The 26469-nt window shown below is 42.9% G+C and overlaps 1 protein-coding gene across 1 annotated transcript in view; it reads right to left on the bottom strand.

The window, feature by feature from the left end:
• Positions 1 to 24808, bottom strand: part of LOC126088332 (mucin-2-like) — a 227338-nt gene extending 202530 nt beyond the window's left edge. Inside the window, exon 1 of the mRNA XM_049906466.1 lies at positions 24714 to 24808. Within this exon, the coding sequence (XP_049762423.1) occupies positions 24714 to 24774 (61 nt within the window). The 5' untranslated portion in view covers positions 24775 to 24808. The remainder of the gene's footprint in view (positions 1 to 24713) is intronic.
• Positions 24809 to 26469: the final 1661 nt, after the last annotated feature.

Raw genomic sequence — 26469 nt, 5'->3', positions numbered from 1 at the left:
CCTAAAGAAGCCTTCGCCGCTGCCGTGGAATCATGGCGTCAGCATTGTGAAAAATGTGTACGTCTGCAAGGCAATTACGTCGAGAAGTAACGCCAGTTTCATCGATTTCGGGTGAGTAGTTAATTAGAAAAAAAAAAATCGGAGGCCTTAGAACTTGAATGCACCTCATATGTTGTATCGATGTCTCCATTAAGCGTAACATGAATCAATTGCTTTCGAGTGACGAATTAAGTAATATTTGGCTGGTACAGCAACGTAACATATGATATGAGTCACACTGATAAGAGTTGTCCTCTGTGGGGAAGATAGAAGTGGGAGAAGAATGAAAACAAACAAAGGAGAACGCTCAGGCTCACGTAAGCTGTTAATGACATTTTATAAGAAAGCTTATAAAATCAATGCCCATTTGAATATTTCCTCGTTATAATTACGAAGTAGGGAACTGTCTTAGAAACACGCCGTACTGCTATGCTGTTTATCCCTATATCAGACACCTGACAGCGGGGAACCTGTACGTTTACGTCCATTTTTTGCTTACTACCTTCTTGGTGACAACAATGGACTGTCACATACAGAATTAAATTTATGTGAATCTTCATGATACTCTACATATTTTCCTTTCTTATTTTCAATTCTGAACATCGAATTAACGTTCATCACACTATTTTTCCTGGTCTTCATTTCTTTTTACTACTGTCGCTCTAACATTTAGATGGCTACTTATACGCTACTCTAGATGCAGTTTTCCTATGACATCTTTGTCCAATCGTAGTTGGGCTTTCCTTTACTGCGACAGAAAAAGAGCCACATGTTTTCGTTATTTCAAACTGTCTTCACTAATTTTAGAATCATCTTCATATTTACTGTTACAACAACGTAAGCTGCTACTATAGTAACAAATAATGCAACTATTTACAAATTTAAAAAGTGAACGGTACAACTACCACCAATTTGGTTATTCTACAGGAACTACTACTGTTACTTCAAATTGTGTTACTAACATTAATATTAATACTTCTACTATGATCACATATGATAATTTTAGGGTCACCTGCCCCTCGGAGAACAATTAAATGGTATATTGTCCTGTGTAACTTCACTATTTCCGTTTACTGTAGTCTGAGATGAACACACACAAACACACACACACAAAATTTGCTCTATAGGAATGTATCTACTCTCTCTCTCTACGTTCCGTAGCATATCAAACACCCTATCGGGTCCCTCAATATTTCGCTGCCTTCAGACAGCTGGTGACGTGTCAGAGCGCATCACGTCACTGATTATTTTCGTTCCTTTGCGTGCACTTGTGGCCATCTTCTTTTACTCTTCCGTTACTCTACCAAGCAATCGTACAGCTACTGGGGTTCGTTATTATTCCGTAGCGTCGTCAATAGTCCTAATTTTCCCCAGGGTCGTCAACAGTTCTAACTCGTTTCTGCTGTGAAGTCTGTTGGCTATAACTAGGCCCTGCTTTTTCTGAGACAGCATCAGTTACAACATTTAAAATATCAAAATCCTCTTTTATTCGAATTATGTCGTAAAGAATTTCACCTCTTAAAGCCTGCCGCGCAGTACTTGCCATATCTTCAAGAACGGGACATTCCTATAGGACATGATCAAGTGTGCCGATATCGTCAGTCACAGGTGATCATTACTCTCTCACCAATTCTTTTCAGATATGTAGGGTATGGCCCATGTCCGGGAAGATAAAAGACCAGTTCCCTACTTGGCTCAAAATTTATCTGAAGCCATTTGTTTGTATCAGTAAGAAATTGAAGCGTCCTCCTTCCTGTAGCTGAGGAATTACATTTCTGCTGCCATTCTCCACATATTAACTTACTAATTGCTATCGGATTTGTTGCTGGTTTCCCAAGAGCTTCGTGTATTTTCTGTATAATGGTTTTCCTTCAGCCAACAGATGGCAGGCTTTTCTCATATTTTTAGGTTCAGGGGACACGTCCAGTACTATAATTAGGACGTCTTCAGCTGAGTTACTGAAGGCTCCACAGCTTCGTAACAAAATTTATCGGTGAAATGTTCTTACTGCGGCGGCAGATTTGACCAGTTGTAATCTGTGCGCCCAAACACTGCCACCATAACCCACAAATGCAGTTAATATAAACTTGTGATACACTCTCCCAGCAATTTTAACTGTTTTTCAAGCTATCCAGAGGTGGTTCTAAGGTCAAGTCCCAGAATTCGGTACCGCAAACGGAGCCCTGAGGACAACCTTTCGTAATATGTTTGGGAACTATTGATGTATAACTTGACAGCGTCACCTATCGGTTCCTGCGGAATCCAATAGACAACAGTACTGCATTCTTGGGCAGCCCGTTTGCTTTAGTCTTCTAAAGAATGAGGAATATCATAAATTATCAAAAATGGTTCAAATGGCTCTGAGCACTATGGGACTCAACTGCTGTGGTCATAAGTCCCCTAGAACTTAGAACTACTTAAACCTAACTAACCTAAGGACAGCACACAACACCCAGCCATCACGAGGCAGAGAAAATCCCTGACCCCGCCGGGAATCGAACCCGGGAACCCGGGCGTGGGAAGCGAGAACGCTACCGCACGACCACGAGATGCGGGCATATAAATTATCAAACGACAATGATATGCCTATATTCGTAAATTATCAAACGATCCTGATATACCTATCATTAAACCTGTTACATGTTTAATGTCTATAGCGTATACTAATTTTCTAACCTCGTTAACCACATAGTATATTTACTGCTCCTGAGTCCATACTGAGCATTATTCCACCCCCTTGATATCCTGTGGCATTTAAATCTATTGATCTGGGCTTCTTCCAAAATCTTACACAGTACAGTATTATTTGATGAGTATGGGACCTTTATTTGCTCCATTTTTGTAATGACTTTTCCGCCGTTTTCCAGTATTAGGAAAACGCTTTGTATCATCCATTCATTAAATACTCTGCTTATGTAAGGAGCTACATAGATACTTAATGAAATGTACTACCTTTCCTCGTACATCACAGAGATCAGGAGCTCCGTTCGCTTTCATTTCGCATACAATTTCAGCCACCTATATATCAGTACACGGGTGTATGGTGGCTATATTGTCATAAGTCACTTCGAGCAACTCTCTGTTTTTTGTTATTTTCAGAGTCTGAAAGGAGAACTTGAAAGAGAGTTTCAGGGAGTTCATTCCAGTTTGTTGTCATTCGGCCTTGCGTGTTGACTGTGGATACAGTAGTAGAGAATCTTAATATCTTAGTTGTAATTTTATAGAGCGTTCCCCCAGGGATCTACTGCCAGAATTTCTCGAACAAACCTCTCTCAGCTAGCTAGTCTGACAGATCTTATCTCAGTTTTATACCTTTCTTTGAATTGCCTATATTGCACCAATCTGAGATCTGTGTCATGCAAACTTCTGTGATATATTCTTCCCGCCTCCCGAATTTGTCTTCTAAGATCAGTAAGTTATGAGCTGCAAGGAGTCAGCTGTGCTGTAGCACAGCCTCTTCTATTGCCTTCTGGAAATCTTTCGATAATTCAAAGATTTTCCCGTCAGCTTTGTCTCCCGGCTCCGTTATGGATGGGAAAACGAACTCATCGCGCAGGAGTTCCCGGTTTGCTTTTCTGAAATTTCTTACTTGTGAACTAATGAATTTTGTGTTACTACCTGACTTTCCCCAGTGATGAAGTATTTTATCAAATTATGATCGCTATTTGTCTCTCCTGATGTGACTTCCAGGTGTCGAACGTCCCTACAAGCGGCATCCTATCAAGGGTGACGTCTCTGTTTTGGTAAGCAGGTGTGTTACCAGAAAGATTATGAACATAGCAGCTTCAGAGCCGCCTCCTTGAATCCATGACCTCCGTCATCTGGTGTTCCACTGTGCCAAACTTAGCGTTTGCGTCAACTCTAATCACAGTAAGCTTACCATAAAGAGCCTGACAAATGTACTTTAACTTTTCAGTATCGTCACAGCACTGAAAATACACGCTGACAATAAACCAACTGGTATCCCCAGAAATAACGTCTACGCCTACGGAGCGTTCATCACACAACCGAGTGATATTGGTGAGTTTTAATCTCCTATTGGCGTCCATTGTCATGTTTGCATCCATTGTCTTCGTAGGACGGTTGTAGATATTAAGATGCAAATGAAGTGTTTCTCGGACTGCTGCCGCGTCCGTTCTGTACAGAGGTACGTGCCTCGCACACCGGTAGTTGAGCTCCACGCCTAATGGGAACGCATGCGGCGCAGTCAGTCAAGCTGCTTGTCTCCGTCTGTGGGGCCACTATTCATTCTCGGATGCGACACTTTCTCTCGCGACCGTAAAATACTTCTCATTTCCGGTCTCAGTTACGTCAAAAATAATCAGTAAAGCTATTACCTTTTATGAATCACAGGATGTGCCAAAGCTGGTTGTGCTATCCCAAGAACAATAATTGTATTGTAGATCACTTCACCTCTTCTTGAATTTTCCATTATGTCCGTAAGAATAGGGTGATTAACTCTCTGTATAAAATATTTGTAGCCTGCGTCATATCAGTGAGAGCAGGGCGAATGTTCCTTCAGTCAGATGCTTTCGGAACAAAACTGATTTCCTGAGGTGCACTCACACATGAAAGAAACAATAAGAAAACCTTTAAATGGTTATAGACGGAGCCCAACCGAGAATTACTCAAGGTTTCGAAACGAAATTGTTCGTTGTCTTCTCAAATAACCTCGGTTAGTAATAAATTCAGCGAATTTACAGAAACCCAAGGAAAATTTAGTCAGAATCGGCGGCTATGGCTTCCATTCCGCTACGGCCAAACAACCGATCGAGAGGGCACAGTGTTTATTAAGTCACTGGACTAACATTCGGGAAGAATGGGGTTCAAATTCTCAATCCAGATGTTCGTTTTCTGTGGTTATCCAAAAACTCTTAAGATAAATACCGGGAACGTTCCTTTGCAAAGGATAAGACTGATATTTTCTCCACCCTTGTGCAAACTGAGTCTTGACTTTCTTCCCGATGACGTCGTCATCAGCAAGACACTACAGCCTCATCACCCTTCCATTCCCTTCCCTTTCCAACACATGTCTTAAGCCTCTCAAGGGAGGAATTATAATCAATATTTTTAGGCCTGAATCACAGTCTGATACACTGCTAAGCATATTGATAACAAATCTTGCTTACTAACTAACTAGTGACCGATGAATACGGTAGTGACAAGTGATAGACGGTTGAAAGTAGAGGAACGACCTAAGTGTGGTGGGTATTCCAGGTACGGTAGTGTCCATTGCACACCTTTGGCGGTACTCAGTTGCAGTGCGCTACTTCAAATAAATTAGTGTTTCCGTGAGACGTGCGTTTAATGATAACGTGATCAGTAAGGACAGTTACGTGGGAATGAATTTTCTCTCGATCCTTTAATAAAATATTCTCAATCATCTTACCGCCACAAATTAAAATACGAAATAGTTATTGGAAGTGTCAAAAAGGCTGAAGACATTTTATAAAGGACAGAGTTTTTCACCAACGCCAGTCAGATCAAAGACTCAGTAGTAGATCGGATAGGATGTGAGCAGCAACAGAAATCGACCACAGTGTTATTAAGGAAACCAGTCTGGCGTTCGTCTGGAGTGGAAACCTAACCAGGACAGTGGACCGCCATTAGAACACTGTTCATCGCAAATGCGAGTCCTACGTCTCAGTTGTGTGACTGGATTCGTGATTTCCTCTCAGAGAAGTCGCAGTTCGTAGTGATAGATGGTAAATCGTCGAGCATAAAAGAAGTGATAACTGGCATTCCACAAGGTAGTGTCATAGGCCCTCTGTTGTTCCCGATTTAAGTAAATGATCTAGGTGATAATCTGAGCAGCCCCCTTAGATTGTTTGCGGATGACGCTGTAATTTACCCTCTAGTAAAACCATCAGACGATCAATTACAATTACAAAATGATCTAGAGAGAATTTCTGTATGGTGCGAAAAGTGGCAATTGGCACTAAACGAAGAAAAGTGTGGGGTCATCCACATGGGTACTAAAAGAAATCCGATAAATTTTGGGTATATGATAAATCGAACAAATCTAAGGGCTGTCAATTCGACTAAATACTTAGGAATTACAATTACAAGCAACTTAAATTGGAAAGACCACATAGATAATATTGTGGGGAGGGCGACACAAAGACTGCGCTTTGCTGGCTGAACACATAGAAGATGTGACAAACCCACTAAAGAGACAGCCTGCATTACATTTGTCCGTCCTCTGCTGCAATATTGCTGCGCGGTGTGGGATCCTTACGAGGTGGGATTGACGGAGGACATCGAAAAAGTGCAAAAAAGGCAGCTCGTTTCGTGTTATCGCGCAACAGGGGTGAGAGTTGGGGTGGCAGTCACTGAAACAAAGGCGGTTTCATTTGCGGCGAGATCTATTTACGAAATTTAAAAAAAAAAAAAAAAAATGGTCCGACTGGCTCTGAGCACCATGGGACTTAACATCTGAGGTCATCAGTCCTCTAGAACTTAGAACTACTTAAACCTAACTAACCTAAGGACATCACACACAGCCATGCCCGAGGCAGGATTCGAACCTGCGACCGTAGCGGTCACGCGGTTCCAGACTGAAGCGCTTAGAACCGCTGGGCCACTCCGGCCGGCTTACGAAATTTCAATCACCAACTTTCTCTTCCGAATGCGAAAATATTTTGTTGACACCCACCTACGTAGGGAGAAATGATCATCATAATAAAATAAGAGAAATCAGAGCTCGAACGGAAAGATTTAGGTGTTCCTTTTTCCCAAGGCGCCATTCGAGAGTGGAATGGTAGAGAAGTAGTATGAAAATGGTTCGATGAACCTGCTGCCACGCACTTAAGTGTGAATTGCAGAGTAGCCATGTAGATGTAGATGTAGATCACTACACATTACGTCTACCGGTGGCGATTGAATGCGACATACTTCATTTTTAACAACTGTTACTGCGACAAATTTTTGTAACAATTATTTTGTTATTAAAATTACAACAACCCTATTTTGTACCGTAAGTACAGATACCAAGTTCGAGAAATTTATTATTTCAAATTGATTTGTTTTCTAAGTAAAACTGCTCCTTCTTTTGGTATTCTGTTTCTAGTTGATCAATAAAGGTTTGTGAAGAGCTGTCATACGTTATAAGTGCATGTCGCAGCTGGACCTGAGAGCTATGTATCGTTAATAGCCGTTCAAAAGAGCCGACCGAGTAACCATTGCTGTATGGAAAGAGCTCATATATTGCTACCTAACTGTCTGTTTGGACGCACAAACCCCGGACAATAGTTGTGGGGTTGCTGTCACTCGCTATAAACTAACATAAATGGCAGGAAAACGTACGCTGTATTACCGAAGAGAGAGTGTCGTGAGAGCTATTAATTGTGCCTTCATCAGGTTCAGAGAGCGAATTCAGGCCATTCATCGAACCCACTACAAGAACCCTGTCCGATATATTTTAAGAACAAAGTGAAATCAGTCGTGGCGTCGCTGAAGTAAGTTTAAGCTTTATGGAGTACAATGTTGCATAGGTATCATTGTTCCTCTTTTGTATTTTTTATGCTTTGGTTCTCTTAATTCTTCAATAGGCGACCATACCAGGTGGCACACTGGCAGAGACACGGGCCTTCCATTCGGAAGGACCTACGAATCATTCCCTGTCCGACCTATCAGTTTTAGATTTTCCCAAGTGGTTCTAGGCGCTTCAGTCTGGAACGGCGCGACCGCTACGGTCGCAGGTTCGAATGCTGCCTCGGGCATGGATGTGTGTGATGTCCTTAGGCTAGTTAGGTTTAAGTAGTTCTAAGTTCTAGGTGACTGATGACCTGAGATGTTAAGTCCCATAGTGCTCAGAGCCTCTTTTTCTTTTTAGATTTTCCGTAATTTCTCTAAATCGCTTATGGCAAATGTTTGGCTGATTCTTTTGAAAAGAACTCGGCGGCGAGACAGTTTTGCTTGTGCTTCCAGAGCCCGAACTGTTGTTCCGTTTCTATTGACTTCGACGTCGAGGGAACTATGAACCCTGAAGTTCCTTCTTATTCCTGACGAAGCAACTGGTTAATAAATGAAATCCTCCTAAGCAATTTTATGTGTATTTGTTACGCCAACACTGGTGGATTTATCCACTATAAAATACATTACATACCACATACATTGATGGAAAAATGTCGCAACACCAAAAGATGATTAATATATACTAATGAAATTTCGGGAATACATTTGTATTGGTAACATATTTAAGTCATTAATACTGCAATATCACAAGTTAATATAGGCGCAAGATAAGCCGTTGCAAAAGTGAAATTCTGATACATTAATAAAAGGTGCAACTGCCAGAATATTAATGCAAGCATGCAAACGTGAATGCATTGTCTTTTACAGGTACCGGATATCAGTTTGTGGATGGAGTTGCATGCCTATTGCACTCGATTGGTCAATCCAGGGACGGTTAATGTTATTTGTCGATTACGCTATGGTTATCGATTGTGTCCCTTATGTGCCCGATTGGAAACAGATCTGGTGCTCGAGAAGGCCAAGCCAACATTTCGACACTCTGTAGAGCATGTTGGGCTACATCAGCGGTATGTAGACGAGGGTTATCCTGTTGTAAAATACCCCCTAAAATGCCGTTCATGGATGGTATCACAGCAGGTTCGATCACCAGATTGACATACAAATTTGCAGTCAGTGTGCGTGGTCTATCCACGAGAGTTATCATATGAAATCGCACCCCAGACCATACATAATTCCAGGTGTAGGTCCGGATTGTCTGGCACGCAGACTGGTTAGCTGCATGTCCTCAACTGGCCTCCTCCTAACCAACACACGGCCATTACTGGCACCGAGGCAGAGCTGGCTTTCATCAGAAAACACAACAAACCTCCCCCCCCCCCCCCTACAACGAGCTCCCACTTGACAGCACAGAAATCGCAAATGGCGGTGGTTTGGCGTCTGTAGATTGCACGCTAAAGGGTATCTGGTTCGGAGCTGTCCTTGAAGTAATCGATTTGTAACAGTACGTTGTGTCGCCGTGGTGCCAACTGCTGTTCAGATTGCAGCTGCAGATGCAGGACAATGCGCCATAACCATATGCCGAACACGATGGTCTTCCCTCTCGGTAGTGCAAATGGCCGTCCGAGCCCGGTCTTCTTCCGACCGTACATTCTCCTGACCACCGCTGCCAGCAGTAATGTAAAGTCACTATATTCCTGACAAGTCTTTCTGCAGCATCGCAGAAGAAACATCCAGCTTCTCGTAGCCCTATTACACATTCTCATTCAAACTCAGTCAGGTGTTTTAATGGTGTCTTTGTCGCCTTAAAGGAATTCTTGACTAACATCTCGAAGGTAACTAACCCTTTCGACTATTACAGCGTGTATTTAAAGCAAACCTGATCTGCCCTCATAATGGTGCTACTAGCGCTACTCTTATGCGACTGGCGCGAAATCTGACCTGACATCGTTTTTCAGGTGTAGAAACACGCTTACAAATTTTCGTTTATGTCGCACTACTCCTTCTTGGTGTTACAACTTTTCTCCCGTCACTATATGAGACTAGATGTGTCATCGACGTTACCATGGTATGTATCTCCTTCACTTATATTAATCCATTAGACCATCTCATCCTTCCCTCTCTCTCTCTTCGTGTATATGTTCCTTCACCTCCTCTCTGTCCGTCCCTCCGTCCCATATCTCTGTCTGCTTCCGCCATCTGCCACTCTCTGTTCATCTCTTCCTATCCCTCCGCTCTGTCCATCCCCTCATCTCCCTTATCAGTGTCAATCGTCCCTTCCCCCTCTGTCCATCTCCTCCCCCCCCTCTAATTCCACCTCCTCTTCCCCCTCCATGTGTCAGTGTGCTTTACTCTCTATTTCTGTTTCTTTCTACTCCCACCTCCTTCTGTCCATCTCCTCTCCCCCCTCTTCCAGTTCATCTCCTCCTATTCCCTTTCTCTCTCTGTTTCCTCCTCCTTTATGTTTGTTCATCTCCTTCCTCTTCCTTCTCTCTCTGACTATCTCTTCCTCCCCCTGTCTCTTACCATCTCCTCCTTTCCCATCTCCGCCCTTTTCTCTGTCCTCTTCCTCCTCCTCCTGTCTGTGCTTATTTCCCTCTTCCCCCTCGCTGTCTGTCCATCTCCACCTCTCCCCTTCTCTCTCCATGTTATCCCGCTCATCCCAATAGGAGGCTGGTGGTTCTTACTCCAAGCTATTTCTTTCCAGACTGTAACTAATACGAGTACGTGTACCTAATTTTATTGAAATCGTTCCAGGGGTTAAGGATGAGCATCTTACCCGTGGCTTTGGCCTCACGCGCACATGTCAAAGACATTTCACATTTATTTAACACATTTCACACGTTTTTATTTACATATTTCGCCTATATGCCTAGCGAATTTCTCCCTGCAGTTTCATTTTCAAGCAGCTCATTGTTTATGACTTTGTATCTCAATAATTATGTGCTTTACGGAGACACAATTTTGTAGGTACTACTATCTGCGAAATGTGTTGCGAATATAGGTAGTAGCAAAGAAGTAATAAATAAAAACGTCAGGCACGAAGCGTCAGTTTCTCACGCGTCTCTGTATTTGACGTCGTATCTGCTGAACTATGTATCGTACAATGATATGTTTCCGTAGGTACATTCAGCGGCGGATGTGGATACTGTCTGTGAAAAGTGTTGCGAATAGAGTTAGTAGCAGCGAAGCAATAAATTTAAACGTCTTGTATGATACGGTAGTTTTTCATGGATCTCAGTGTCTAAGCTGTCGAACTCCTGGGCTAAGTGTCGTACAATGACGCAATTTTTCTAGTACATTTAGTGGTACACGAGATAACTGTCTGCAAAATGTTTCACGAATACAATTAATAGTAAAAAAGTAATAAATTAAAACACCATGCTTCATGTGGCAGTTTTACTGCATGAACAGCGAAAATGTAGTAAGTGATGATCTTTTTTCTTTTCATCATTTTGTAGAGGTTGTCAGCGAGGAAAAGTTTATGGAAGGTTTGAAATTATGTGCAAAGTTCGTTGCAAGTCTCTTAATGCTCCTGTTCTCAAATACTGAATGACTAAAGTATGGGATTTTTGGACTTCGTGGGCTACACTGCTTTTTTAGCCACACCGCCGCCCCTTTGATGGGAGAATGGTCCTTATTGCCACAGTGATCCTTCATAGACCGTATGAGATTTGTGTACCAAGTTTGGCTGAAATCGATCCAGTGGTTTAGAGAAGTGGAACATATATACATACGAGTACGTATATACATTTTTGGATTATGGCATGTGAAAATATCGTGTTCTTTATAGAGAACAACGCTCCAAACCTGATTTCTGTGCATTTACCGAAAAGACCTTCCTTGTATTTGCTGGGTTCTTGTTGCTACTCAAAGTGAAGGATGTCATACGACATTATTATTATTATTGTTATTTACAATTTTCTTAGTGCTGTGCAATTCTGATTGGTCATGGGATAGCTAAACATATGTATTAACAAGAATTCTGCACATGACTTCCAAAACAAGTAGGCAGTAGAGAATTTATTATTCTAGTGATAACAGTGTCACTGAAGGGCGTGATGGAATTTTAGGAAGCTATACACATGTATTGTTATATAACATTACATTAGTATTTGTTCCATAGATCATGAGTACGACATTTCGTAATGATGTGGAACGTGTCAGTTTAAATAAGTTTTCTTCACACGATATAAACTATTTTTTTACAATTACTACTTCATATCTAAAAATTCATCTAGTGAGTAGAAGGAATTGTCATTCATATATTAATTTGTTTTTAAATGTTGCTTGACTATCTGTCAGACTTTCAATGCTATTTGGTAAATGACCAAAGATTTTTGTAGCAGCGTAATTCACCGCTTTCTGTGCCAGAGTCAGATGTAACCTACAATAGCAAAGATAATCCTTTCTTCTAGTATTGTAGCTAAGTACTTTGCTATTATTTGCGAACTGGGATGTGTTATTAATAACAAATGTCATAAGTGAATGTATTTTTTGCGAAGGTACTGTGAATATCCCGAGTTCCTTAAATAAATGTCTGCAAGGCGATCTTGGGTGGACTCCAGCTATTATTCCGATTACGCGCTTTTAGCTTTTGTGCAATGAATACTTTTTCTCTTAATGATGAACTGCCCAAAATATCATGCCACATGAAAGCAGTCAATGAAAATAGGCATAGTAGGCTAATTTGCTGATATTTTTATCACCAAAACTTGCAGTAACCCTAATAACATCAAGTAGCTGAACCTAAACGTTTCAGCATATCATCAATATGTTTCTTGAAATTCAATTTCTCATTAGGTAATGTAACACAAACTATACTTTTTAGTTACGTCGGAATGGGAAACTTTTACGGGTCGTGAGGAAGACTTGCCCCTCTCGTCTTGAGTTTTACTAGAAACTAATTGTTTTGCTGTTTTCACGGTAGATAGCTTATCGGCAACTCACACAAACATTGGATTTCGCGGCCGTTGTCATCTGCAAGAAAACGTATCTCGATGTGTGACTGCTTCGTCATGATCAATGTTGCACAAAGAAATATCGTGCTGTACTCAAGATAATGTTTCTTCATATGGATGTGGCTTTGAAAATAATACCAGAAAGAACATGCTTCTAAACAGTACATCATACATCCTTATCAGAAAAATTTGCTGTCTAGTGTTTCACTCCATGCATTTCGTAAATTTATTTACAAATTCTTCATTTCAGTTATTTATAGCTTTTAGCTTTTTCGTGATTGTGGCGAACTTCAAATGTGATTATGCGAACTTCTGAGACTTGCTTAAAACAAATGTAGTTTTTATTTCAGTTCCAATATTATTGACACAACTGCTGGTCATATGCAGCGTATAGCAACGATGACCATCTCCTTTACCGTGAAGGTTCTTGCTCAACTTGCGTTGTGTGAATGCATTTGGCAGATAAACCGGAAAAAATATGTGTCCACAACGCTGCAATAAATTCAAGAACTATGAAACATTCCTATTCGTCTCTAAAAGACTTCTTGTAGTGAAAAGATATTTCTCCGCAGTTGCGTAGGGCGAGTTTCCCACGCTCGGTTCTTATGTCAGACCTTGAACTGACCGTTCTGTTCTGCGTTCTGCCTCTCACTCATTACAAATGCAACATTATTCTTCCTGCACGGCCGTTTTAAGTGCGGTACTTTTCGCTCAACATTCTTGCAGTCGTCAGGTGCGTAATCCACGGAATACACGAATAACGCAAAAACACACAAAATTTCTCTTTTACGGAACACTTGCTTTGCAAATCAGACTGTAGTGATATGTTAAAAATGAATATATTCTCCTAAATTTGAATTTCATAGTCCACCTGCATCATTTCTGTTTTGTCTCATTCTTGATGTTTTCTATAATTTTTGTAAATATTTTCAGAGAATAACCGTATGGATGCCGGTATCAACGGAACTTTAATTTCTGATTTATAACATAGATAATAAAATAAGTCTCTAAATTATTAGCAAGATCTTTAGAATCTTTGACAGATTTACACGGATTAGGACTACGTACACAGTCCCTCTTGCAATCTTGAAAATTTGCCTTTTAACATTTCCGTGGGATACTGCAGCAAATGTTGTACACAGTCGTGATTTCATTATACTAGTACAAAGCAGGTAGTTTCAATGTCTGACAAGTATAACAACGCGAGAACAAAGCAAACAATTCTGCTAACGAGATGTCATCTGTAGGGTAATTGCAACGTGTGTGAACCACAGACATTCGAACGTTAAAACACGCAGTAAGTGTGTAAACTAGGAACAGTTTGCTGTATACTCGTCACTTACCACTGTGCGCCATAACGAACATGTACGAACGTGATACTTACCGTTGTATCCACGCGTAAGTTTTTTTCTGTGGTGAGTTTCAGAACCAACTCTGCATCTACACACTAGCAGACTAGGTGTTTTAAGAGAAGCAGATTAGGATCTCAATGAATATATTGCACTGCCACTAGATGGGATAGTAAATATCAAATACCAACGTTTTCCTTCAAATACAAGAAAATAATTAATATATAGGTAAGTTTTTATGATTCGAATTCCGGCAATGAGAATAAACTACTGACACAGTAACTAATCATAATTGTGATGGTAATTGAAACCACTCTGTTCCCTTCGTATTACTTTGTGTTACAAGTATGTCCAGTGTTGCAAAAAGACCATGATGAATGCCCATTACGCACCATTTCCGAGTAAAGTAAAAGGAAATAAAGAAGTCATTTGAGACGATCCACAAGTTCGGATAGGGAAGGAAGGAAATCGCCTGTGTCGTTTACACTGAACCCATCCCGACATTCGCCTTCATTCAGGATAGGTGGACGAGGTTTTGAAGTGCACCGCTCTAGAGTGTGAGTTTAGTCTGCTCAGCACTGCGCCATGTCCCTACGTCAGCACAAATGAGTAACGTGAAAGACTACCGTCGTGAATGTGCCGCGTACTTTCATTACCTTGTAGAATATAAAACGACTTTCGCCCTGATAGAGACGCTGCTACTTCGCTGCGTAGACTCTACGAGAAACCGAAGGAGTTGTGCAGCCCTCCTGTGCATCTACATCTGCATCTGTACTCTGCAGAGCACTGCGAAGTGCATGGCAGAGGGTACATGCTACTGTACCGCTTATTAGGGCTCCTCCTCATTCCATTCCTTTGTAGAGTGAGAATTATTGATTAAATGACTCTGTATGCGCTGTAATTAATCTAATATTGTCTTCACTGTTCGTACGGTATCGGTGCGTGGGGGAAGGGGGATGGGGTGTAGCATATTCCCAGATTCCTCATTTAAAGCTGATGCTTGAAACATTGCAAGTAGGCTTTCAAGTCTGTCTTTAAGCGTCGGCCAGCTCAGGTTTTCCATTATCTCTGTGGTTCTCTACCAGGAGTCAACAAACCTGTGACAATCCGGCTGCCCTTCTTTGGATGGATTCAATGTCACCTGTTCGTCCTATTTTGTATGATGCAGTGTTGCCAGATGTCCCTATTTTCCCGAGATGTCCCTAATTCTTGTTGTGTCATGGCGAACCCTGCGTAGCCCTTACGCGGGTTGCCAGATATCCCAACTTTTTGACACTGCTAACAATTTGAAGTATAACATGCAGCCGCTTTAAAATGGTCAATTGCATCTAAGTTCCGAAATGAGTTTCTGTACGCGTCTTTGCGGGGAACCAAGAACGAACACGATGACCAGGATGTAGTGGTCAGCCAGCGAACTAAGGGACTCCTCAGTGCGTGCCCGAACTGTACTTTTTGAAAACAGTCAGCCGCATGGCTTCCATTGTCATATGATTAGTGCTGATTCGTGTCGGAAAATTTTTATTAACAGCCTAAAGTTGGCACATTCGATGAACAGAACAGTATTTTTAACTATAGCTGTAACAGTGCTGTGCTGTATTCATTATATATTACAAGGAAACACTTGCGGCTGTGTTGATTTAGAGGGTAGTGAGGTGGACGGGCCCTGGTGGTCCCGCGTTCAGTGCAGACAGAGGCGGGAATTTTTCCCCGTTCCGGTCCCTGCAGGACAGACTCATGTCCACTCAGCCAGTATCAATTGAGTACTGGGGTTCTTTCCCAGGAGTGAAAGGCTGTCGGCGCGATGGGTCCGCTACCGTTCCCTTGCTGGTGCCGCATCGCTGCATTCAGCCGGATAGCCTGGGCACCGACTTGTACCATACACCTTACCTATTTATCTAACGCTAAAAAATTTGCATCTCCTTTAAATTTCCCGACTATTAGGTTCTTATCTGCCATTTTTTAAACCAGCAGGTCCTAATCCCAGTTTTCTGCACATTGCATCTGCCAACACTATATGGGTCCCAAATGCTTGAACAGTACTCTAGGATGGGTCCCACAAGAGTCTTGTAGGCAATCTCCTTCAAAGACAGACTGGGTTTTCCCAAAAAAATGGTTCAAATGGCTCTGAGCACTATGGGACATAACAGCTATGGTCATCAGTCCCCTAGAACTTAGAACTACTTAAACCTAACTAACCTAAGGACATCACACAACACCCAGGCATCACGAGACAGAGAAAATCCCTGACCCCGCCGGGAATCGAACCCGGGAACCCGGGCGCGGGAAGCGAGAACGCTACCGCACGATGGGTTTTCCCAGTGTCCTACCAAAGAGACGATGTCTGCAACATTTATGACTGCTCAGAAGTAAGACACAACAAACGGAGAGTGGTCGGACACGGGATCAAGACACTCAATGGCGTCTCGGATGAGCTCAATAGAATTATGGGAAGCAGAGCTGAGAGGGTGGACGAGGTCACACGTTCAGCCTGATGTCAGTGAAATATTCTTACGCACTTCGGATGTGTTCGGGCTGTGCACTGTCTTGCCAAAACTACAGAACGGATGCGGAACACTGTAACCTGGAAGAGACCGTAAATACCTGCATCGTTCGTCGCTAAGAGACTTTGACAGACGCGTCAGCAGCGAAATTTCAACTCAACGCCGGCCGCGGTGGCCGTGCGGTTCTAGGCACTGCAGTCCGGAACCGCGGGACTGCTACGGTCGCAGGTTCGTATCCTGCCTCGGGCATGGATGTGTGTGATGCCCTTAGGTTAGTTAGGTTTAAGTAGTTCTAAGTTCTAGGGGACTTATGACCTAAGATGTTAAGTCCCATAGTGCTCAGAGCTATTTGAACCATTTTTCAACTCAACATTGCACCAAGAGAATATCTACAGCACCTTCCCACATGGTGCCCTGTTGCCAAACTTAATGGATTGCCCCGTTTTGTCTTAGACATTCTTACTGCCGATCGCTCCGTGTAGTTTTAGACGTTCTCACTCCGTCCTCGGCATACACCAATACCCACCGATTTTCATGTTTTGAGCACCAAAAGTGATGTTCCTCGAACCAAGCTAATCTCTGCATTTTGTGCCATGTGATCGGCGGAGGTAAGCGAGTGGGGCGGTGGCTTTTGTATCTTCATAGTCCTCGTATAGTTGCTTGCCGAGTGTTGTTGTTTAATACTGAAATAGCGAGTGATTTATTGCGCTGAGGCCCGTCTATTGGCTGTTACAATTTCCGATTGACGACGGCAACATTGCGATCAACCCGTGGATGGCCACTGCAGTTCTCTCCGCAGCGGCGGTTTTCAACACATCAAGGCCCACTCTTGCCACGGAGACACGAGAGCAGGCCAGTGTTCGCACGGATTTAGAAGTGGAGTGCCCAGAGCGGCAGGCCCATACATCTGGCCGCGACTAAATGCGCCGACATCTCACGTCTTGCCCATCATTTTCTTCTCTGTCACTTCAATGCCCAGTGAAAGGTCTTACATCGCAGTCGCGTGATCCGCTACACTACTCCTTTCGGCGTGACGGTAGAAGTGCTTTCTCCCTTAAAACAGTATCTGCCTCTTGTGTGATTCATCATTTTCGTACATGTTCAGCTTTAAACGATTTGCTACATTAACAGTCACTTCTAAGCATTTACGTGTTTACTTCGTATAGTACCCGATTCCATTCGATTACGAAAAATTTGGCTAAGTTGCAAGTACAATTGTTTTCTTCGACTCCTGTAATTGTTAAACTACAAATATAGCCGAGTCAGATGCGCAAAAATCTGTTTTCACATGGGTTGAGGGTTGTTTATCTAACCTTCTATTCTTTTTAGGGTTCCGTACCACAATCGGTAACAGCGGAACCCTTGTGGGATCACTTTGTTGTCTGTATGTCAGTTAGTCTGTCTGTCTGTCCGACTGTTAAGAACCCTTTTTCTAAGGCATAGGTAGACATATCAAGTTGAAATGTATGTCGCAGGTCTGCAGTCACTTCGCGTTGCAATCAATTTGAGCTTTCAGAAGACACGACCATTTATGTCACAAGTTTTGATACTTGCGAACTCACTCATGAAAACCTATAGGGTTTCACCCAGAATCACAAAATTTGGCAAGAAGCAACTTCTCACAGTACGAGTAATGGAAAAGATCCGAAAACTGTTAAATTGTAGTTATATCACATAAACATATTTTCCGTCATTAGAACTAACATTGCATTAATCATCCGTCAAAAGCATAATAGAAAAATATTACTTCTTACAAACATGTTATAGTAAGTAAACAAAAAATATTTTATTAAATCTTCTCTCTCTACATGCAGTATATAGACTGAAGTCGCCCTCTTCCCTTCTTTTCGTTTGTACGTGCTACTCTCAGGGTCAACTGTAGAGATTTTGATAGTCTTTGAATCCCCGGGATCGATATCTTGCCAGTATCCGTATCGATAAAAGGTAGAAATCTTCGCAATCCTCGATTGCCAGGATGGACGATTTATCTGTGCGTGAGTCCTAGTAGCACTTGGTCAATTTTTTCGCGTCAAGTAAAAAGCGAATTTTTTTTCATTAACAGTACAGAAATGATACCAATGATACACTGACGAAAAAAATTGCACCACCAGGAAAGAACTGAGCGCCATAACGAAAGCTGGTAGCCGTGTTTCTACATCTGAAAGATGATATTTATTCAATTTTCTCACCAGTTGCGTTAGCAGTGCCACTATGAGGATGCAAATCAGGTTAAACACACGCTGTAACGGTTATGAGCGTTAGTTATCTTTAACATTGGTCGTAGTGAGTTCGTGTTAGTCCAGAATGCCTTTAAGGCGACAGGTCGTGCGGTAGCGTTCTCGCTTCCCGCGCCTGGGTTCCCGGGTTCGATTCCCGGCGGGGTCAGGGATTTCCTCTGCCTCGTGATGACTGGGTTTAAGTAGTTCTAAGTTCTAGGGGACTGATGACCATAGATGTTAAGTCCCATAGTGCTCAGAACCATTTGAACCATTTAAGGCGACAACACCTCACTAAGTGTGAATGCGGTCGTGTAATAGGGCTTCGAGAAGCCGGATATTCCTTCTACTGCATTGCAGGAAGACTTGGCAGGAATGTAGCCACTGGTAGGTTTGATCATCACGCGAGTGTTACGGAAATGCTTCAGGAACTCGGGTTGGAGTCTCTAGAGGAAATGCGTTCTTTTCGTGAATCGCTACTGAGGAAATTTAGAGAACCAGCATTTGAGGCTGACTGCAGTACAGTTTTACTACCGCCAGCTTACATTTCGCGGAAAGACCACAAAGATAAGATAAGAGAGATTAGGGCTCGTACAGAGGCATATAGGCAATCATTTTTCCCTCGTTCTGTTTGGCAGTGGAACAGGGAGAGAAGATGCTAGTTGTGGTACGAGGTACCCTCCGCCACGCACCGTATGGTGGATTGCGGAGTATGTATGTAGATATATGGTTGCTGGCAGTGGTTACGAGAATGTACAGTCGCAAGAAGACCGGGGTCCGGACGGCCACGTGACACTATCGAGAGGGAAGACCACCGTGTTCGGCGTATGGCTCTGCGGCATCGTGCTGCATCTGCTGCAGCAATCTGAACAGCAGTTGACAACACTGTGACACAATGTACTGTTACAAATCGGTTACTTCAAGGACAGTTCCGAGCCAGACGCCCCAAACCACCGCCATTTGTGGTGTCAAGCGAGAGGTCGTTGGAGGGCAGGGTGGGGGTCTGTTGTGTTTTCCGATTAAAGTTGGTTCTGCCTGGGTGCCAGTGATGGTGGGTGTGTTGATTAGGAGGAGGCCAGTTGAGGACATGCAACTAACCTGTCTGCGTGCTACACGCACCGGATCTACAGCTGGAGTTATGGTCTGGGGTGCCATTTCGTATGACAGCAGGAGCACTTTCGTGGTTATCCCACGCACCCTGACTGCAAATTTATAAGTCAATCTGGTGATTCGAACTGTTTGTTACCATCCATGAACAATACCGTAGGAGGCGTTTTACAACAGGATAACGCTCGTCCACATACTGCTGTTGCAATCCAACATGCTCTACAGAGTGTCGAAATGTTGCCTTGGTCAGCTCGATCACCAGATCTGTTTCCAATCGGGCACATATGAGACACCGTCGGATGACAACTTCAGCGTCATCCACAAACAGCATTAAATGTGTATGTATTGACCGACTAAGTGAAAACAGATATGTAACTTCATCCTACAAACTTACATCCGGCACCTGTAATAGACAACGCATGCACGTTTGCAAGCTTGCATTCAACGTTCTGGCGGTTACACCGGTTATTAATGTACCAGCTTTTCACATTTGCAATGGCCTATCTTGCGCTTGCATTAACCTGTGATCTTGATGCGTTAATCACTTACATATGTCACCTAAAAAAACATATTCCTGAAATTTCATTGGTCTATGTCAATTATTTTTTGGTGTTGTGATTTTTTCCCGTTGGTGTATTTTTCGTGATTATGTTGTATTTTGTCAGATGTGATGAATTACAAATGTCATTAGTATTCGGACTGTGGAGCTGAACGCATAACTGAGAAAACATAAATATAAAATGGTGAAAATGTTGTTATGATAATCCTCGAATACATCCACCAAGCGAGGAAGCATAATGTTAAGTCAATGGATTCGCATTCCAGAGAAGCGGGGATCGAATCGCAGTCTAGCCGTCCATATTTAGGGTTTCCTCGAGCACTCCCGGCATGTTTTTTGAATGATTGCCTTGATAAGGACGTCGATGAGATATTAAACTTGAATTGCTTTCTTCCTTTGAAAAATGCCCTAAACTTTCGGAGTGCGTCATCATAGTCACCCTACCATTGCTCAAGTTTACGATAGTACGCAGAGGACGAGAACTTCAGTTATGGCGGAAAAGCAGTGAGTTCTTAAGAGTTGTGTACGGCAGTAAGGCTGTGCAAGTCTCGGCGATGGCGCAGCTCCCAGAAAAGACATTCGCAACAAAAGTATTCCTACACCAGAGACTACTGCTCCTATTGCAGAGTAAAGTTATCCCTTCATATCACACTGCAGTACTTCATTCATAAAAACATCTTTCCCGCTCTTATTGATGTCTTAATTCGTGTAACTGACGTTACTTACGATGTTCACATACAATAGTTATTTCATACACTTCGGTACATTCAAGATGTCTTTCTATTTGTTTCGTAACATTATTCACAATGAGAACAATTTTACATGTATTAACATTCCTTGCTAATAATAATAATAATTATTATTATTATAATTTTCTTGTGGTTCATTGGCCGGATGCTAACCCTTCAATTGGACACCACTGCAGAACTATGTCTTTAATGTACCGCAGTTACCCAAAGGCGGAAAGTGAATCTACAGTTTAACGCTGACTCTGAACAATGTGTCTTTTCTGGCGACACCTCGCCGTATTGAGAGGTGAAGTCTAGAGCATAGGTAACAAGATTTTCGTGGTCCGGCCGAAACCCGATCCCACGACCCCTTGGTTCCCAGGCACTCGTTTTACCCCTAGACCACCTAGCCCGAAATAGCTTGCTAACGTTCTTGCTAGTTTAGTAGGCCTTATTTAACCTCTTTTGAACTTGTATTATTCAAAGGTTCTTAGGATCTATGTAAAGGTTTTAGGACATCCAGTACTGTAGACAACTCCAGTTTTATTCGTAATATTTCGACGCAAAGACTAATCACTTACGTCAACTGCAGACGGCAGTAAGCTTGCGTGTTCTCGCTGCCAGGACTCTAAATAGGCAAAAACCACAATTGAGATATTTACCCGAAGAACCTCACAAGAACGACTCAGTCATTCGTCGCAATATTTTACATGAAAATAAAGTAGTTTAGCACTGTGTAAAACCGCAAACGTACCGTCTATCAATGACGCTTGGCAAATACTATAAGTGTTACAATCAAAGGAAGACACAAATTAGGTCATATCCATTAGAAATTTTCATATGTTGAACATTTAACCTTAGGAAATATGGCTATTGTATTCTTGATTGCGTTTTTTAGTCGAGTTGTTCTCGAAAACTCATCGTTCAATTCTCTTCCCAAGGACATTGCCTTGAATTTGAAATGATTTTCTACAGAATATTAACTAAATCTGGAGACAGGTACATAATTAAAGCCTTTTAAATTCCTGCACTAAGAAGAAGCGAAGGAAGACTGGTATTTAAGATCCATTGTAGTTGACGCCCACACAGGTTGCACAAAGTTGTGCAGTTCACTCGAAATTGGTTTGCTTGAAGGAACCAGATCCGCATTCACTTCAAGTAGTGTAGGAAAAACGCAGGGAGCTTGTTCAGAATTGTCAGACAACGATTGTAACACTTTTGTTTTTTAGGGCCCACAGTACAACATCTGTTATAGCCGGATGCGCAGGTGAAGAAAAGGGTTTCTATTGGTTAGGCAAGTAAAAATGAACATGTCAAATGCTTACCACTAGTAGAAAATTATATGAAATGGCTTCAATTATTTTTCTGTGATCGTAAATAATTTATTCTCAGTCATGTGTTGTGAACTGTAACAACACCATCACACACGCACTTTCACAGAATCAACGAATTTGTATGTAACTACTTTGAGAAAATTTGTCGTTACTGTAGTTACTATGGCTGTTGCTATTATTATTGTTTTTATTATTATTACTGTTATTAGATTTTAAATATTTTACTTTCTCTTCGACTTTTACGGTAATTCCCACCAGCCGCTGTGGCCGAGCGGTTTTAGGTACTTTAGTCCGGAACTGCGCTGCTGCTACGGTCGCAGGTTAGAATCCTGTCTCGGGCACGGATGTGTGTAATGTCCTTAGGTTAGTTAGGTTTAAGAAGTTCGAAGTCTAGGGGACTGATGACCTCAGATGATAAGTCCCATAGAGCCATTTTAAGGTAATTCCAAGAATGAGGCGTCATTTTGCAAGGCGCAAAAAAACCTAATGCAGAATATGATACAAAGTTTCATGTGGAACAATGCAGTCTGCCTATGCTAGTTGATAATTGTTTTTTTTTTTAATTGTCCAGATATGATTATGATTTTCTGGTGTCAGGGAATTTCGCGCTCATAACTAGACGAACTATTACACCGGAGATACAGACAGCTACCACCCAGGGAACATCAACTTGTGTGCAGCTTGGCACCAGTAGGTGTTTAGTGTAGTTGTGTCAGGCGTCCTGATCGCTGGCTGCCATGTAGACAGCTGGCCCCGGCAGAGCGGACCAGAGGCAGGCAGGCCCGCAGCAGCCGCGCCACACCACGGCTCAGCGCCTGCTGCTGCTGCAGCTGCGCCAGGTCAGATAGGAGATCGAGTGGCGAGCAGTGAATGGCGAGTATCCACGGGTCGAGAGTTCTGTTGGTCCCAAGAAAATCTACCTACAGCCGTGTGACCTTGGGTGCCGGTGAGATCCGTAAATAGCTCGGTTCTCCAATGTGAAAAAAAGTTGTTTGGAACTGAGCGGTTGAAGTTGATTCAAGGGAAGTGAACCGAGTGCTTAAGTGGAACAAAGGCGATAACAGTGTAAGGCGACTATATCTTCCGAATCCTTCGATGTCACTTCACATCTTTATTAACTGACAAATAATTAATACTTTTGTATAGGTAAATCAATATTTAAATTCAACCTGAATTCAACTCATATGTAGCAGTTTGATTATAAAGCGCAGGATTATTGATTAAGGAAGGAGATTGTTTGGAAGAATATTTCAATACCGCCAAATGAGAGACTATGTGATGCCGTCGATGAAAAACACGGCGTCCGACGTAAGGTCGCTAAACTGCTGGAGGGGACGCTAAGGTGGCGTCACAACACAGCAGAGAGGCCTAGAGCGTCGAGAGTGGTGGATGTAAGAGTCGGCCATGACGATTGATGTGGGTAAGCTGTAGAAATACTGAGATGATAAACAATTCTTCAAATTCAAATGATTCAAATGGCTCTGAGCACTATGGGACTTAACATCTATGGTCATCAGTCCCCTAGAACTTAGAACTACTTAAACCTAACTAACCTAAGGACAGCACACAACACCCAGCCATCACGAGGCAGAGAAAATCCCTGACCCCGCCGGGAATCGAACCCGGGAACCCGGGCGTGGGAAGCGAGAACGCTACCGCACGACCACGAGATGCGGGCATAAAGAATTCTTCAAAGACTACTGAGGGCACAAGATAGGTGTGACTAATGTATAAGAAAATTAACGAACAAGTTTTTTTTAACAAAGAGTTGAATATAATGAAAGAGGTGAAGCAATCAATGGTAAGATTGTATCGTAACAGTTGGTGCCGTTAAACAAAGTGGAAACAATAACCTGTAACTCAAAATCAATAATTGTGAGTCGCTTTCAAAAAAAAATGCAGACAGAAAGACTCATTGTTGTACGACTACACGATTACAGAAAAATCTGTGGAAGTAGTTACTTCCATAAAGTACTTGGAGTATGCCTAGGGGAGCGATTTAAAGCGGAACCACCACGCGGAAATAACTACGGGAAGGGTAGATTTCAGGCTGAGATTCATTGGAAGAATCCTCAGGAAATGCACTCCGTCAACAAAACAGGTAGCCTTCACAATCCTCTTTCTACCAATATTTGAATATTGCTCGTCTGTATGGGATCCATAACAGATAGGCTGCCGCTCGTGGTGGCCGAGCAGTCTACAGTCACGCAATGGGAAATCGAATTACTGGTTACTTTGGTCTTACTTTCTTCCTCTCAACATAATAAATTTCCTATCTGCTGTGGAACAGACTTCCTTTTCATTACGTGGGGGTATTATGTGCCTGCGTATATCACGCCAAAACACGATCAGCTTCACTTTCGCCGATGCAGTGTAGCCGTTGTCCGTAACGCTGCCCGCGACGCAACAGTGATATGTGGGCTGCATAAGCGTCAGGCGAACTCACCGGACAGCGCCGCCAGCAAGAGCAGCAACAGCGGGAGCGGCAGCGGCCTCGGCGTCTTCATGCTGCGTCCGCGTCTGGCTGTGTCTGGCGCAGCACTCACTGCGGGCAGACGCCTCCGTGGCCGCTATATGCCGGGCGGCGTTCGCCTCGCCGAGGGGGGAGGAGCAGCGACCAGGGAGAGCTAGCAGCCGCTCCCACCTGCAGCCGAACCCGTCCGATGCTGCTGGAGCCGGTCTTTCCATCAGCCTCCCAACCCTGCGCTTCCGACGCTCTTGTTTTCAAAGTTCAGCCACAAGTCCTTTGAAAGGAATATAGATTCTCACCGATAATCACTATATCACCCTATCATCTCGTGAATACCAATGGATTTGGACATTAAATTCCATGACGTTTTGAAACAGCATAAGGGAAGGATTGATTTGGGAGAGGAGGTCATAGGTCTCATCGCATTAGGGAAGCATGGGGAAGGATGCCGGCAGTGCCTTTTCAAAGGAACCATCCCGGCATTTGCCTGAAGCGATTTAGTGAAATCACGGAAAAACTGAATCAGGATGGCCGGACGTGGGATTGAACCGTCTGCCTCCCGAATGCGCGTCGAGTGTGCTAACCACTGCGCCACCTCTTCGGCTAAACAGCATAAAGAAATTGTGAGACACAGTACCTGGACCTGGCTTTGCTCTGTTACTTATTTTTGTGTCACCCCCTTTCGGCCTGTATTCCGTCACTAAGGGTGAAATGGCATCGCAGTTGTCACCAAGCAGACAACGAAACTGGAGAAATTTGGAAATGACGCTAATACCAGTTACTTTCGCTTGTTTCCCATTTCTTCATCTTCCTACCCCCTATCTCCCAATAATGATTATGTTAATAGGCGTAATCAATGAGTGACACCTAAAATTACTCAAAGTTGGTAAATATAGTGCCACTGGACTCTGAGACAGAGAGGGTAAATAAATCGGTGGCCAAAGAGTGTCCCTGGTGACGTGACATGACATCAGCCATGTAAGCAGACGGCCGTTGGTCGAGCCCAGAAAGTAACATACATATAGGCAACAAAATGGAGGGCTCTGATTGGACTAAAACACAAGGAAGCACTTCCCTGTCCTGTGTCAAGATAACAAAGCGACAGTCGGGAAGGGACGGTTTAGGTGAGCGGTTGCGTATCGAGCGTAGATACCGCTGATCACGGTAAAATATGAGTTTCTAGATTTTGTTAAATACAACTGCAATTCTTTTGGCGAGATACGCGAAGGGAAGAACTTGTAATCTGCATATGGCCGAGATGGATGATAAGTAATTGTGTAAACGTGTTTTGTAAAACAACACAAAGGATTATCAATAGAATTAAAAATGGCATCCCTTCAAACAATAAGTACGTGTGCGCTATTATTCAACCACTAATTCTTGTCAGCTTTCACATCACGGTGCACCGTTACTACTGGTGAATCTACGACGAGCGCTTCTACTGTGCAGAGGAGACGTTATCGTATGAAAGACGCAGGTCGGTGTATTTCAGGCATCTATAGTGAGATACGACGGGCGTGCGTGTCCCCGCCAGCAACCTCGTCGAGTTCAGACGATCTATCACCAATAGGTTCTGCGACTGGTGGAGCTAACTCCAGGAGCGTGTTGAACAGCCCCCGCCTCCCCATCCCCACCCCCGCCCACCTGCCGGTCAATTATCGTCAAGACTCTTACTGTCCAGCCTAGCAACCCCAAATAATATGGATACGACAACAATATTAGTTATTTACGA

The sequence above is a fragment of the Schistocerca cancellata genome, chromosome 6 (assembly GCF_023864275.1).
Source record: "Schistocerca cancellata isolate TAMUIC-IGC-003103 chromosome 6, iqSchCanc2.1, whole genome shotgun sequence".
NCBI lineage: Eukaryota > Metazoa > Arthropoda > Insecta > Orthoptera > Acrididae > Schistocerca > Schistocerca cancellata.
This window is presented reverse-complemented; position numbering and strand designations above follow the sequence as displayed.